General features: G+C 45.8%; 1 protein-coding gene across 1 annotated transcript in view; it reads left to right on the top strand.

The window, feature by feature from the left end:
- Nucleotides 1-1,490: 1,490 nt before the first annotated feature.
- The window catches only part of EEF1D (eukaryotic translation elongation factor 1 delta), a 19,044-nt gene continuing 8,012 nt past the window's right edge, over nucleotides 1,491-12,522 (top strand). The window contains exons 1-3 of the mRNA XM_026841533.1: nucleotides 1,491-1,519; nucleotides 6,100-6,110; nucleotides 8,881-10,141. Of these exons, the coding sequence (XP_026697334.1) occupies nucleotides 8,881-10,141 (1,261 nt within the window). The 5' untranslated portion in view covers nucleotides 1,491-1,519; nucleotides 6,100-6,110. The remainder of the gene's footprint in view (nucleotides 1,520-6,099; nucleotides 6,111-8,880; nucleotides 10,142-12,522) is intronic.

Raw genomic sequence — 12,522 nt, 5'->3', positions numbered from 1 at the left:
GGGGGGGGGGGGGGGGGGGGGGGGGGGGGGGGGGGGGGGGGGGGGGGGGGGGGGGGGGGGGGGGGGGGGGGGGGGGGGGGGGCGTTCATTACATGGGGCGGTCTCTTCCTCAGTTGCAATCTCAGGGAAGGGAGGTTGTGGGGTTCCCTTGTCGTCTGCATGGTCCCTTCTTCACGATCTCTGGAATGGGGGTGGTTTTGCCTCCCCCCCCATTGTCTGTAGGGTCCTTTCCCCTGATGGAATCCTGAGGGAGACGGTTTAGGGTTTCCTTGCTCTTCGGGATTACTCTTCCTCCACTCAAAGATACAGGGAATAATGGGGTAACGTGCCCCTGCAATCTCTTAGGTCCCTTTCCTCTTCAACAGCTCTGGGAAGGGGGGGTTGTGGGAGGGCCCCCAATTCCCTGTGGAGTCTCTTGACCCCTCCCATCCCAAGGAAGGAGGATGTTCGGGGCCCCTCATGGGGTAGAGCCCTTTTTCCCTCCCGTGTCTAGGGAAGGGGGTTGTATGGTTCTCCCATATCTGTGGGGTCACTTCCCTTTCGCAGTCTCTAGGTAGGTGGTTACAAGAGCACCCTGTTATGGGTGTAAGGGCTGGGTGGGCTGATGCTGGAGATCTCCCCAAACCTGTTCGCCTTTTGGGAGGGGAGGCAGGTTCCCTCTCCTTTGGGGTGCTGATTGTGGGGATACCCTTGCTACATGGAGCCTTACTCTTCAAGTTTTGGAATCAGTGCAATTCCTGCCCTGGTAGGGAGGGGAGTTTAGGGGACTCCCTGTCCCCAGCAGCTTAAAGTTCCTTGGGGGTCTGCACTTATCCCAATTCCTCATCTTGGCAAGGGTTTCTTGTCGAGTCACCTGCTGCAAAGGGAAACTGGAGCTGCTGCCCTGTCCTGGCAAAGAGCAGCTGGCAGCTCTCTGTAACTGAAGCAGTGGCCTGATCCAGCCCGTGGCCCAGCACCCTTAGCTGCCTCTCCAAACTTGGCGTGGAGCTGGGAGCCCCATAATGTCAAGCCTTCCCCATCATCCAGCCCTTGCTGTGTACGTGCACCTGGGCTCTGCTTATCTCACCTCTCCTTCTCTGCGTCTCCGTGCTCCCAACCCCTCTAGAACCTTGACGGTGCCTCCCCGTCCTCTTGCTCTTTCTGCTTTTTGTTTCAGCGACAGCTCACTCGGGAGGTATCCGTTTCCAGACTCTATTTGGGGAATGGGCAGAGCCGGGGAGGAGCGGTTGTGTGGAGGCTGCTAAATGTGCTCTCTGGGGGTTTGTGAAGGATTACAGTAGTAGCTAAAGTTGCTGAGGCTGCTGCAGTCTGTCGTTCCTCCCCTCCTGGTATTCCCTGAAATCAATATGGATTTGTTCTCTCGCGTCTCGATCCCTGATGGTTTGGAATTGATTGTAATCTGATGTTCACAATCCTGTCGTGCTCGCTGTGGAGGAGAAAATAACTTTGCTTGGCCCGTATCGCTGTAATTCTTTGCTCTCCTTTTCTAGGTGTGCCCTCTTTCTCCCTGACCTTGCAGGTACGCATTTTTTTTCTCTTCAGCCAAGCTGTGTATTTTCAACTACTTTGCTTTTTCTTGTGAAGGTGACTCCTTTCCTGTCTTTTGCTACCGCTGATTTCCTGTGTCCTTGATTATCTCTTCACTAGCAATCAGCAGCATGGTTGCTTGGAGCGAAGAGTCATGGGTTTAGGTGATGGAGGCTGGGAGTCGTTGTTGTTTCCCTGGCTAAAGGTTAGTGTGGAGTTTTGTATTATAGGTGGTCTCTCTCCTGGCTGTCTCCTGCTTCTTCAAGCCACTGTCTCTGCTGCTCGTGAGTTGGGGGAGAGCTAATTTAGGGAGTTAAAACCAGCAGAAGAGCAATACTGCACAAGTGTTAATATTTTCTTTTGCTTTAGCTGCCTGTATTGACTCAGTGCCAGTGCTGAGGAGGGGGGTGGATTTGCTCCCTTGAGCTACAAGAGCCTGTCAGACCCTCTGGTGTGAAACCAATCTCTGTTCTTTTAACTCTGAATCACCAAAAAGAAAAAAAAAAACAAGCAGGAGATGGAGTGGGGTTGATGTTATCTTTGCTGTAAAGCAGGTAGGTACGAGGCAGCTGTGTCTAATTGGTGCCTAAATTCCAAGCTGAAACAGCTCTTGGCTTTTGTGCAGGACTGCAGCAGTAGGAGTTTTGGAGAAGAGGAGAAATGTCTCACAAAGATGATGTGGGCAGTGCAGGTTGAGTGTGGTAGCCCAGGTGCTGGTTTGAGGCTCTAGAAAGGACCAGACTGGTGCCTGTGGACCTTCTTGTTCCTCTCTCTGCTCTGTTTCTGACACCAAATAGGCCTTTTCTGGGTTTTCTGGCATTTATTTTTCTGGCTGCTGCTGGGATGAGTGTTCAGGAGCTTCTGGTGTGACATGCGATAGGACCAGAGCACTAAATTTATAGCCATGTTGGCCAGGTTGGAATGAGCTGTGCCAGGGCATGTAAGGAAAGATGCAGATGGAGGATTGGGATAGAATCTCCTGTAGTGAGAACCTGTCAGTGCTGCGCTGGGGGAGGAGTGACCAGTGTTGGCTTGATTGCTGCTTGGACCTGCAGAAATCAAGATTTTCCTGACTAACCTCTAGGGCTGTGTCCATGGGGTGTTTTGGGGGTCAAACTGCAGCAAGATGCCCCATGTTTTTGTCATCCTCTGGCCCTGCATGCCACCTGATTGATGCTGGCTTTGGCTTTTTTGAAGCAGAGAGTTGAGCTGGGACTAATCTTACCCTCTTGGTTATGGCTTGCAGAAAGCAGCTCTCACATTCCTCCAGAAATCAGTGATGGGTAAGATTTGCTGCTCTTGCTCATCTAAAGATAATTTTTTCAAAGCTATTGGTAATATTTTTAAGCCACATCAAACTGTTCAGTTATTTCTGGGAGAACTGCTTTCAAATCGTGCTGCTGCCTGACTTGCTGGGCCTTGCTGGGAGCTGAAGGTCAGCCTGGCACGCAGTTGAGATTCAAATCGCAGTTCAGTTCCAGTGCAAGAAATTGTGCAAAGCCTAATGGAATTTAGGTCTTGGGGAGACTGAAACAAACATATTTATAACCTGACTCCCTCCACAACCCCACATTTATTTTATAGGTGTCTCAATTCAGGAGAGATGTAACTTTCTCATGGATAGATGAGTGAGTGGTTTTCATTAAACCAATAAATGGAGTTGACTTAACTTTCTTTTTTTGGCTATAGCCCTAGAGTAATGCATTGTACTCTTTTGTTTTACTGACTTTTGAAAAAGTAAGCAGACTTAAGGGGATAATGCAGCCAAATAGCTGCAGTCCAAAGCTTATTTTGGATTTACAGAACAATAGAGACCTTTTCATTGCCTATTTTTAACTGTATGCATTCCCCTGCAGCGCTGGAAGTACAGCGCAGATTTGTTCTGGCTTGAAATACCCAGGACATGGTGACAAGACAACAGCAAGCCCAAAGCTCTGAAGCAGTACCTATGATTAAAAATTCTTTCAGGATTTTCTAAGCCCCATTTAATGGCCCATGAGAGACCAGTGATTTTTTTTGTTGCTGTTGCTTGTGAGTATTTGGTTATTTGGCATGGGTAAGGATTAATAATATTTGCCTTTCCAGTGGCTTTGTGCCTTGTAAAATGCCCAATAGATTGTCTGCACTGTCACCAGAAAAGCAAAATTGTCTTGTGTACACAGGAGCCAGTCTCCGGTCTGTGCAGTAGAAGCCCTCCTTACTTACATTTTTCTACTCCACTCACAGATTTGTGTTTCTTAACAGCTTTTTATAAAGTTTACCGCCTCTGTCTCAAAGTATGAATTTATCTTTGTGCTAAAAATAATGCTCGTTAAATGAAAAACTGCTTCACTTCTGAAAAATGCGAATGAATGTGGTCTCAGGAGTGGTTTGAGGGGGATACCCGAGTGTAACTGTTCATGTATCCTTACTTGGCTTTAAGCACAGACTAGGTCAACTATAGTTTATGTGCTCTTGATTTTTGCCAGTGGAGAGGGTTCATAAAGCTATTAGGATGTTCTTTTAATTGTGAAACTTTGAGGAGGTGAAGCAGGCAGTTGAGAACACCAGGTGGAAAGCATTGAAACAACCGACCAGCTTGTGCTTTGGTGTGGTGGTAAAGCTTAGCTGCCTTGGACCAGAGATGGTTCAGGCTCTTGGGAAGTCCAAATCAGTTTAAGTTTCTCCCAGAACCTCTGGAGAGGTGAATTTGTCTTTCCAGACTTTGTCAGAGTAGGTCACAGAATCCTTCAGGTTGGAAAAGCCCCTCGGGGTCAGCGAGTCCAACCCTCAGCCCGACTCTACAAAGTTCTCCCCTACCCCACATCCCCCACAGCTCATCCCAACGGCCCTGAAACCCCCCCAGGGATGGGGACTCCCCCCTCCCTGGGCAGCCTGTTCCACTCTCGGACCACTCTTGCTGGGAAACATTTTCTCCTCCTGCCCAGCCTGACCCTCCCCTGGAGCAGTTTCCAGCTGTTCCCCTTGTCCTGTCCCTGATCCCCTGGGAGCAGAGCCCAGCCCCGGCCTCTCTGCAATGTCCTGTCAGGAGCTGCAGAGAGGGATGAGGGCTCCCCTCAGCCTCCTCCTCCTCACCCTGAACACTCCCAGCTCCTTCCCTGGCTCCTCACAGGATTGATTCTCCAGCCCTTCCCCAGCCTCGCTGCCCTCCTCTGCCCTCGCTCCAGCCCCTCCAGATCTCTCTGGGATTGAGGTGCCCAAACCTGGACACAACCCTCCAGGTGTGGCCTCACCAGTGCCGAGCACAGGGGACTGTCACGTCCCTGCTCCTGCTGGTCACACCAGTGCTGATCCAAGCCAGGAGGCCGTTGGCTTTCTTGGCCACCCAGGCACACTGCTGGCTCCTGTTCAGCTGCTTGTCAGAACCCCCAGATCCTTTTCCTCCAGGTACGCTCCCTTCGCTCATGGTACTGTGATTTAGCAGACTTGGCTGAAATAGGATTGTGAGCTTGTGTCTTGTCAGGAGTAAATTTGTATTCTGGGAGAACTGGTAGTGCACTGGTCTGGTGCTTATGGTTTGCAGCTCATCTCGTCAGGCTGTCTGCAGCAGCTCAGATTATGGTTTCTGTAATTAAAACCCTTGTGAAAGCTTTTTCCCAGGTTCCTCTGAGAAGATTTAGGATCACAGAGTAGAAAGTACTTTTTAAAATTTTTTGCTTGTGTTTGTAACCTTTACTTTATTGAAAATCTGGTCTTTATCATAACTAAACTTAAGTCTTGGCCCCTCATGGAAACAAATAGGTGTTGCAGGTATCTTGTACTCACCTTTGGCAAATGGTATAGTCACCTCTTGTGGTAAATCCCCTTATGAAGATTTTTTTCCTTGTTAATAATCTTCATAAAAACAACACGAATTCCTGTGAGCCAGGTTTGATGGGGAACATTTGTGGTTGCTTTGGCTTGGGGGGTTTGTGTTACTTCTTTGCAGAAATACCCTTTTAATGTGTAATGGTCAATTGGTGACATGAGGAGCTGTGGCCTGTCAGGCTTCCTAGGTGTAACCTCATAGGTTACAGCTCTGTGTAAACCTTAAATTCTCCTGCAAGCTTTCACCTGTTGTATCGATGCTTTTCCTGAAAAATTAGTAGCCTGAGTATTGGTGCTAGTGTTTTATTTCTATCTCATTCATCGAATGTTGTACAGATGGCTAACTTCTGGTACGAATAATTACAATCATGTGAATTCATTATTTGATATCACTGTTACATTTTCAGAATTCTTCAAAGTGTGTGTTGTTGGTGTTTAGTTGCTTGAAACCAGATCTGTATTGGTGCAGCAGGTTGGGAGCCCCTCTGGCCTGTTCCCCATTGTGATGGGTGGATCCTTTTGAAGATGTATATTTTCATGGCTTGTTATTTAAAATTAAAATTAGTACCTGTGGTGTTGGTTCATGAAGATAATGCAGTTCTGGAGAGTGAACTGGTTGTAAATTTAAACATATTATGTATGGGGGGAGTTAACTGTATGACAATGTATTTGCCTTTTGTTGTTCTGTGTCCTTGCTGACTAGCTGCTGCATCTTAGAACTTGAAACTTTCTCTAACTCTATCTTTTTCCTTAATGCTATCATAGGAGCTAAAAAAGTAAGTACTCTCTAGTTGTTGTGTGGTTTCTGCACTTTCTGGAAAATCAGGGGAATACAGGTGCTGATCTGATTACTAGGCAGATTATTGCCAGTTTTCTGATTTCCACTGGAAGGAAGTGTACCTTTACAGGTTGGTTTATTGAATTCAGCTGTGCCTCACTGATTCAACAGTCGGTTGATTTGAGAGAACCTCCTGATAATTGGGAGTCCTCGGTAATGCACCTCACCCTTGAAATGAGTGTTGTGGGGGCTGCAACTCCAGGGTTTGAAGCTGTTTTCTTAAGGAATTGAGCAAGATTATCTGTGATTTAAAAAAACCAAACTCACAAAACCTAAAATTTTAGTTTTGTTTTTTGTCAAATCGTCGTGCTCTTTCTACATGAAATATTAATGGCTGTAATGCAAATTAAATATTTAAAGGTGTGATAGTTTGAGCTGTATTGAGTCATGTCCAGGTTTCTTGTTACACTCACTAGAGATTCTTCCTGAAATAGTTTTAAGTTGTAACCTCTGAGTATAACACCACCTGCACTGGGTTAACAAAGTATTCTCAATAAAGGATTTCCTTGAAGTATGATTTTTTAATTTTTTTTTTCCTTGGGATAACTCAAACATGAATTTAGAGCCCAAGCAGAGCATATGAGGCAAATACAGAAATCTGACGTCCTCTTTAGGAGTCCTTATTGACCTGAGTAACCTAAAAATTCAAATGTGTTGTCCTTCCTGTGCGGTTTCAGTTGTGCATTTTGCTTTTCCCGTGGATTTTGTGCTGACAGCTTGCTACTCTAGATCCGGATGGCTGCTATTTTAGAATGTGTGCGCTGCAAAGCAGAGCCTTTGTGCACAACACTTTGAATTTGCATCGTTTAATCCCTTTTCAGTCTGACAGATGACTGAAATCCAGGTATTGCTCTAGCAGACATTGCCGCCTCTCCATGTTACCCTCCAAGAACCTCCTTTAAATTGACAACTCCTGTAAAGATTATTTTTTTTAAGGAGGATGCTGTTTGCTACTGAACAATACAAAAGCATCTAAAATTATTTGTCCGACAGCTGAGATGATCAGGAATACAAGGCTGACTCAGATTATTTTTTTTTTAACAGCATGAACATACCCTTGTACCTCAAAATAACCGGTGCAGGCTCTTTAGTGGCACTGTCTTCTGTCCGCACGATGTACGCGGTGTTATTTTCCACTGCTTGATGATAATGCTCTGGAAGCTGTAGTAGCAGAGCTTATCCCAATGAGTAAACCCGAGTTACTGCTTGCTCGTAGCACTGCTTCCACCTGGGGGGGATTTGGTGTTGATGGTAACAAATAGATTAATGTTTATTGGAAGCACTGGTTTGTTTCTAGTTGTCTTTATTAAGAAGCATTTTATTGCTCCATAACTGGTGTAAAATGCACAAGAGTGTAAAATAAAATAACGACTTCAAAAGAAGTTCCAGTTTAGGTGGTTTTAAATGTTTTTAGCTGTTTCGCAGTGTTTTCAGCAGCTGGTGGAGGAGCCGTTTCACAACTCCAGTGAGAAAAGAAAGAACTTTTGCTTTTACTTGTAATTTTTACAATTGAAATATAGTATTACATTGCTTGAATATTTTAAACTACATAAATTTAAATTGAAAGTTTAAAAAGGCAAAAAAAAATTTGTTATAATAATCCTTTATTGCTTTTACTAGTAAATCTGTCAAGGTCAAGCCCCAGACTTGAGGCTTGTAAAATCTTCAAGGAATGGTTGGAACTGCAAGCCATCGACTGTAGTCTGGAGAGTATTTCAGCTGCATGTGAATTTTATTTGGCAACCTGTCACAGATAAACTTGTAGCTATAAAACTTGCTGCTGTTGGTAGCTAAAGAGAGAGCTGGCTTACAGGTACTTCATTTTGGACCTTTTTTTTTAACTCTAGGGATCTGAAAATGTAGTGTTTGGCAGAGAGGTAGTTACCTATTCATTAGATTTTTGAGCAGTACAGTAAGTTCTGTACTTTGCAAGGTATTTCCTATGTCAATTGTAATTAACACATACTTGGAGCTGCTTGATTTTTTTTTACTGTAGTAAAGGCAGGAAAACACAAAGCAGATAAAGTATTTTTCATTTCAATACAAGATCTTTTTGTTAAGCTAAATTAATCATGAGATTTCCAGCTCGTAGTCAGTTTTAATTTGCCAGTAACTGGGATTTTACACCAAAACTGAGTCATATTTTTTCAGCCAGCTCCATCTGCTGGCTTTCTAGTAGTAAAACACAGAGGTGTAAGCAATGACCTCTAAAGATACTCAAGAATTGAGGCATCTTTAGTCTGTCTTCCCAAAACAGTGGCTAGTTGAGAATACCTAGCAAGTAATTAAGGATTAATCTACTAACTTTAAAGAACTTTTTACACGTTACCAGGAGTTTGAACAAAACCTCGTTGCTTTTTTCCTGCCAGTTGTCTTCAAAAGTGAAAACTAAAGTGCTTTTGGCCAGTGCTTTTATTTTTAAGTAGTTAATGTGTAGAATGCTTGTCAGAACAGAAGTATTTTAGGAGGAAGATTATTGACTTCAGAAACCGGACATGTTTTAGCAGTTTAATTCAAATTAAAATTTGTAACAAAGGAAAAATGGAACTAAATGCTTAGGCTCTTTACCATCAGTAATAATGTCATGATAGCTTTTGAGACTCTTGTTTTACTTAAATTAGTAAAGTCTGATGCATGCCCTTGCTTTATTTAGTTTTGCTGCAACTACATTGTTGTCCTTGTCTTTTAATGCTGCCACTCTTTGGAAGATGAGGACAAGGAAGCCTCCCTGCCCAGTAGAAAAAGTGTGGGTAGACAAACACAAATATGATGAAGCAGAGAGACTGCATTACGAAAGAGAAGCGATGCTGGCTGCCGCGGCCCCGGAGGAGTGCCAGGAGGTAGAGGCTGTAAACGGAGTCTGCAATGACGACTCTGTTGAAAGTGAATTCAAGGGAGACCTGAAGAGAGCAAGGAATGGAAAGAAACAGAGGAAACGGAAGCGTTCTCCAAAACCCAAAAATGCACCCTCCAAGTTGGACTCTGTTCTGAGTGGTTTGTTAGCTGACTGTGTGTGGTTTGACAAGCCTTTCTACGATCACGCCGAGAACGTGTACAGGAAAAAACTAGTGGATTGTCAGAACCAGGAGGCACCTGAGACTGCACTAACTGCTGAGCAGTCTCCTTTAGTGGCCAGGTCAAAAACCATCCAAGATAACCCTAAGCCAAGGATGCTTTCAGCAGCCCTGCCCTGCTCCCATGGTAGTCTGTCCGCCTGTCACCATGTTGTTCAGGGTGTCTGGGTCAACAAGCTTGACTTTGATAAGGCCGAGGAGGTGTTTATTGAAAAATCTCAATTCTTTGTTCCTCCAAATGTCCTAACGATCCCGTCTGGGTGGTCAGATGCAGGCAACGTTGGGCTGAGGACGCCGGACGAGGGCTATGTTACAGCCCTGCCTACTCCTGCTACGCCAGGCTTAGCTCCAGATGTCGTTGCTGAATCTGCTGCTTCCCTCATTACCAGTTTGCCCAGCTCCCTCCACCAGACAGTCAACGGTAAGCCACAGATTTCAAGCTTACAGGCTCTCATGTCAGAGGTGTGGTTAGAGAAACCTCTCTACGACGATGCTGAGAAGAGCTTCTATGAGAACATGTTTGATGGACACCCGTCGGGCAAAGTCAGACAGCAGCAACGCGGCTGCCCCGAAGCGTTGAGGAACCACCATGAGGACGGGAAGAGCCACAGTGCTGAAAAGCAAACGAGCCTCAAACCCGTGGAGATGGCCACCGACTCTCTGCTTCCCAGGGATGCTGAGCAGCCTCCACCTACCTGCTTTTTTCTGCATGAGGACAGCGAAACTGTGTGGCTTCATAAGCTGACATATGACAGTGCTGAATCACGATACTATGCAGCTGAGGCTCTGAAAATGGCAAGAAAAGGAGAGAGTACAGGGAGGCAGGAATCTGCAGTAATAAAACCTTCCCAACCACCTGCTTGTGCTTCAAGTGTACCTGCGCCAGAAACGAAGTAGGAGAAGTTTATTCTGGGGTAACACTCACACATGCAAAACTGCCGGGTCAGGATTGAGCTGAAAGAATTTGCATGTGTGGAAGACGGGCGTCCTTTGTGTCTGCAGGACGTTAGGGAGGTGCTGCTCCTGAGCCAGGGAGCCTGTTTGTGGACAGGATTAACTGGGGGAAACTCCTTCAAGAAACCCCCTTCTCCTGATTGAATGCTGGTGGCTAAAGGTAGCATTTGTGTGGTGCCAGAGGTTCAGGGCTGGGAGTTGAGCTAAGGTTTGATCCCCTCTTTACATGGGGGAAGCCCAGGGCCATGCTTCTTTCTGTATTCCTATTAAAAAGCTGTAAAAGTGAGAGGTTGGGAGGGAATAATCACGTGTTTTAAACAGGCCTGTAGAGGATGCAGTGTTTTGTCTGATTTGAGACATTAAAGCAGTGCTGCTTTGCTGGGTATTTCTGTTAAAATGCCGGAAGGTCCTTTGGAGAAGCGTTTGTCCCCAGTCCTGCAGAGCACGTAGGCTGTTCACTGAGCTCTGTGCCAGCCATGACTACATTTGAGCTTGAAGACTTAGGGATGACAGCGAAATACAATTTAGGGCATCGGTCTGGCGTGAGCATGTGCTGTGTTTGCTTCATTGCAGGCGAAAGTTGCCTTTCTCATTTGTTAGACTGCTTGGTCTGGAAGCTGCTGTTAATTTTGGGACACGACTAGCTGGATTGCAGCTTGTTTTGATGTGCGTGTATGTCGCTGGGCAGGAAGGAGTTCAATCTCAAATTGTCGATGACCTTCACGGTTGTAACTTGCAGTTATAAATCAGTTTACAGGCAGAAACAGAAATGCTGAACCCTGAAGTCTGCTGCTCTAACGCCCTGGGAGCTTGTCCGAAGGCCAGAGCATAGATGTTATTTTGCAGTGCCAAGGTAGAGGCTGATGTTCTTGGAAAAAAGGCTCTTAGAGTGTCTGTCCTTATTTCTGTCATTCTGATCCTTGAATTTGTCAGGATTTTATTGCAAAGGTTTTAAGATCTTTACATCAAGTGATACAGGGTGTTACAGACAAGCTTTAGAGCAGACATGCCTTTCACCCTGTCCTATTTGGGGTAATTTTCTCTTTAGTTGAACAGAACTAGATGTTTGGTCATGCTTTTCACCATTCCCCAGGAAAGTCTGTGTGTCCTTGTGAAATATGTGGCGAAAGTTTGTGTAACTGGCATTTTCTGTTAATAATAGAGTCTTTGGGGTTTGAGTGCTGTGAATGGCTTCAGTTTAGAGGACCTCTGTGGTGTGGTGGCCTCCGGTCTCTTCTGAATGGGTAGGTGAGAAGGGTGCTTGTTTTACAAAAGACTCATCTGTGTGGAAGAGTTTCTACGGGCGAGCTGCGGGGTTTTGAGCTGATGAGGAAAGGGTTTGCGGGTTGTTCTTAGTTGCTCTCTCCATGTTGCGTGGTGGAACCTGGTAACGGTGTGGTTTCGTTGTGATGCTCTATTCCTGCTTCCACCACCTCCTCAAACTGATGTTGGCTCTGTAAGCGATCCCCTGGCTCGAAGTAAGGGCACATCCTCTTCCTTTACTGTTATAAAGGCTCCATCATTTGTCTTCAAGTTAAAAAATAAAACAACCTTTGGAAGCTGCTGCACCGAATTAAAATAACACCATTTCACCACAGCATTGGGATGTTTTCTGCTGTTCCTTCGTGTAGTGACGGGTCTGTCCCTTGCATGTGTGTGTTGCTCGTGATTTTAATTTCTAAACAGATGCAGCAGCTTCCAAAAGGGCCTGTCTGCAGTTACCTGTGGTAAATTATGTGTGTGCCTGGATTCCTGGAGGCTGGTCAGGGTGTTCCTTACAGGAGGATTTGGTGGCGCATCTACTGAAGCGTGGTATGACCAGGTAGAGACACGTACTAGCCTGAAACAGCTGGCGGTTGCTGTCAACGCTGTTGAGTTGTGTTCAGGGAAGACTGAGCTACGTTCAGATTTGTCGGTTGTGGTGTCAGGAGTTGCCTGTCACATGCAGAGCTCTCCCTCGTAGTGTGGCACGTGCTGCTTGGAGCTGCGTATTCTTCAGTCTTTGGTTTCCCCGTGACCTTTTAAGAATTAAAAGCATTATTCCCTTTTTGATTCTTGTACACAAGACACCTTAGCAACAGATTCCCATGTGTCTAGCGTGATCTAGAAAATCCTGCTCTGAAAGCTGTTTTGCTGAAGAAGGTACAGAGGAGCTGATTTATTCTGTCCCCACTTAGTGTTCTGTTGCTCAGTGCGGGTCAGGCTGGGCAGACGGGTGGGTGATTAGGCTGTCCTGCTTTCTTAATAGGATCCTGTTTACTTAAAGCTTTCCACCTGAGGGGAAACCGTCAAGCAGAGAGCTGCAGGCAGCTCTATGGGGGA

This window comes from Athene cunicularia, assembly GCF_003259725.1.
Source record: "Athene cunicularia isolate RWA chromosome 2 unlocalized genomic scaffold, athCun1 chr2_part1, whole genome shotgun sequence".
In the NCBI taxonomy this organism is placed as follows: Eukaryota; Metazoa; Chordata; class Aves; order Strigiformes; family Strigidae; genus Athene; species Athene cunicularia.
Note: the sequence above shows the minus strand (reverse complement) of the source record. Positions and strands in the feature narration are given on the sequence as shown.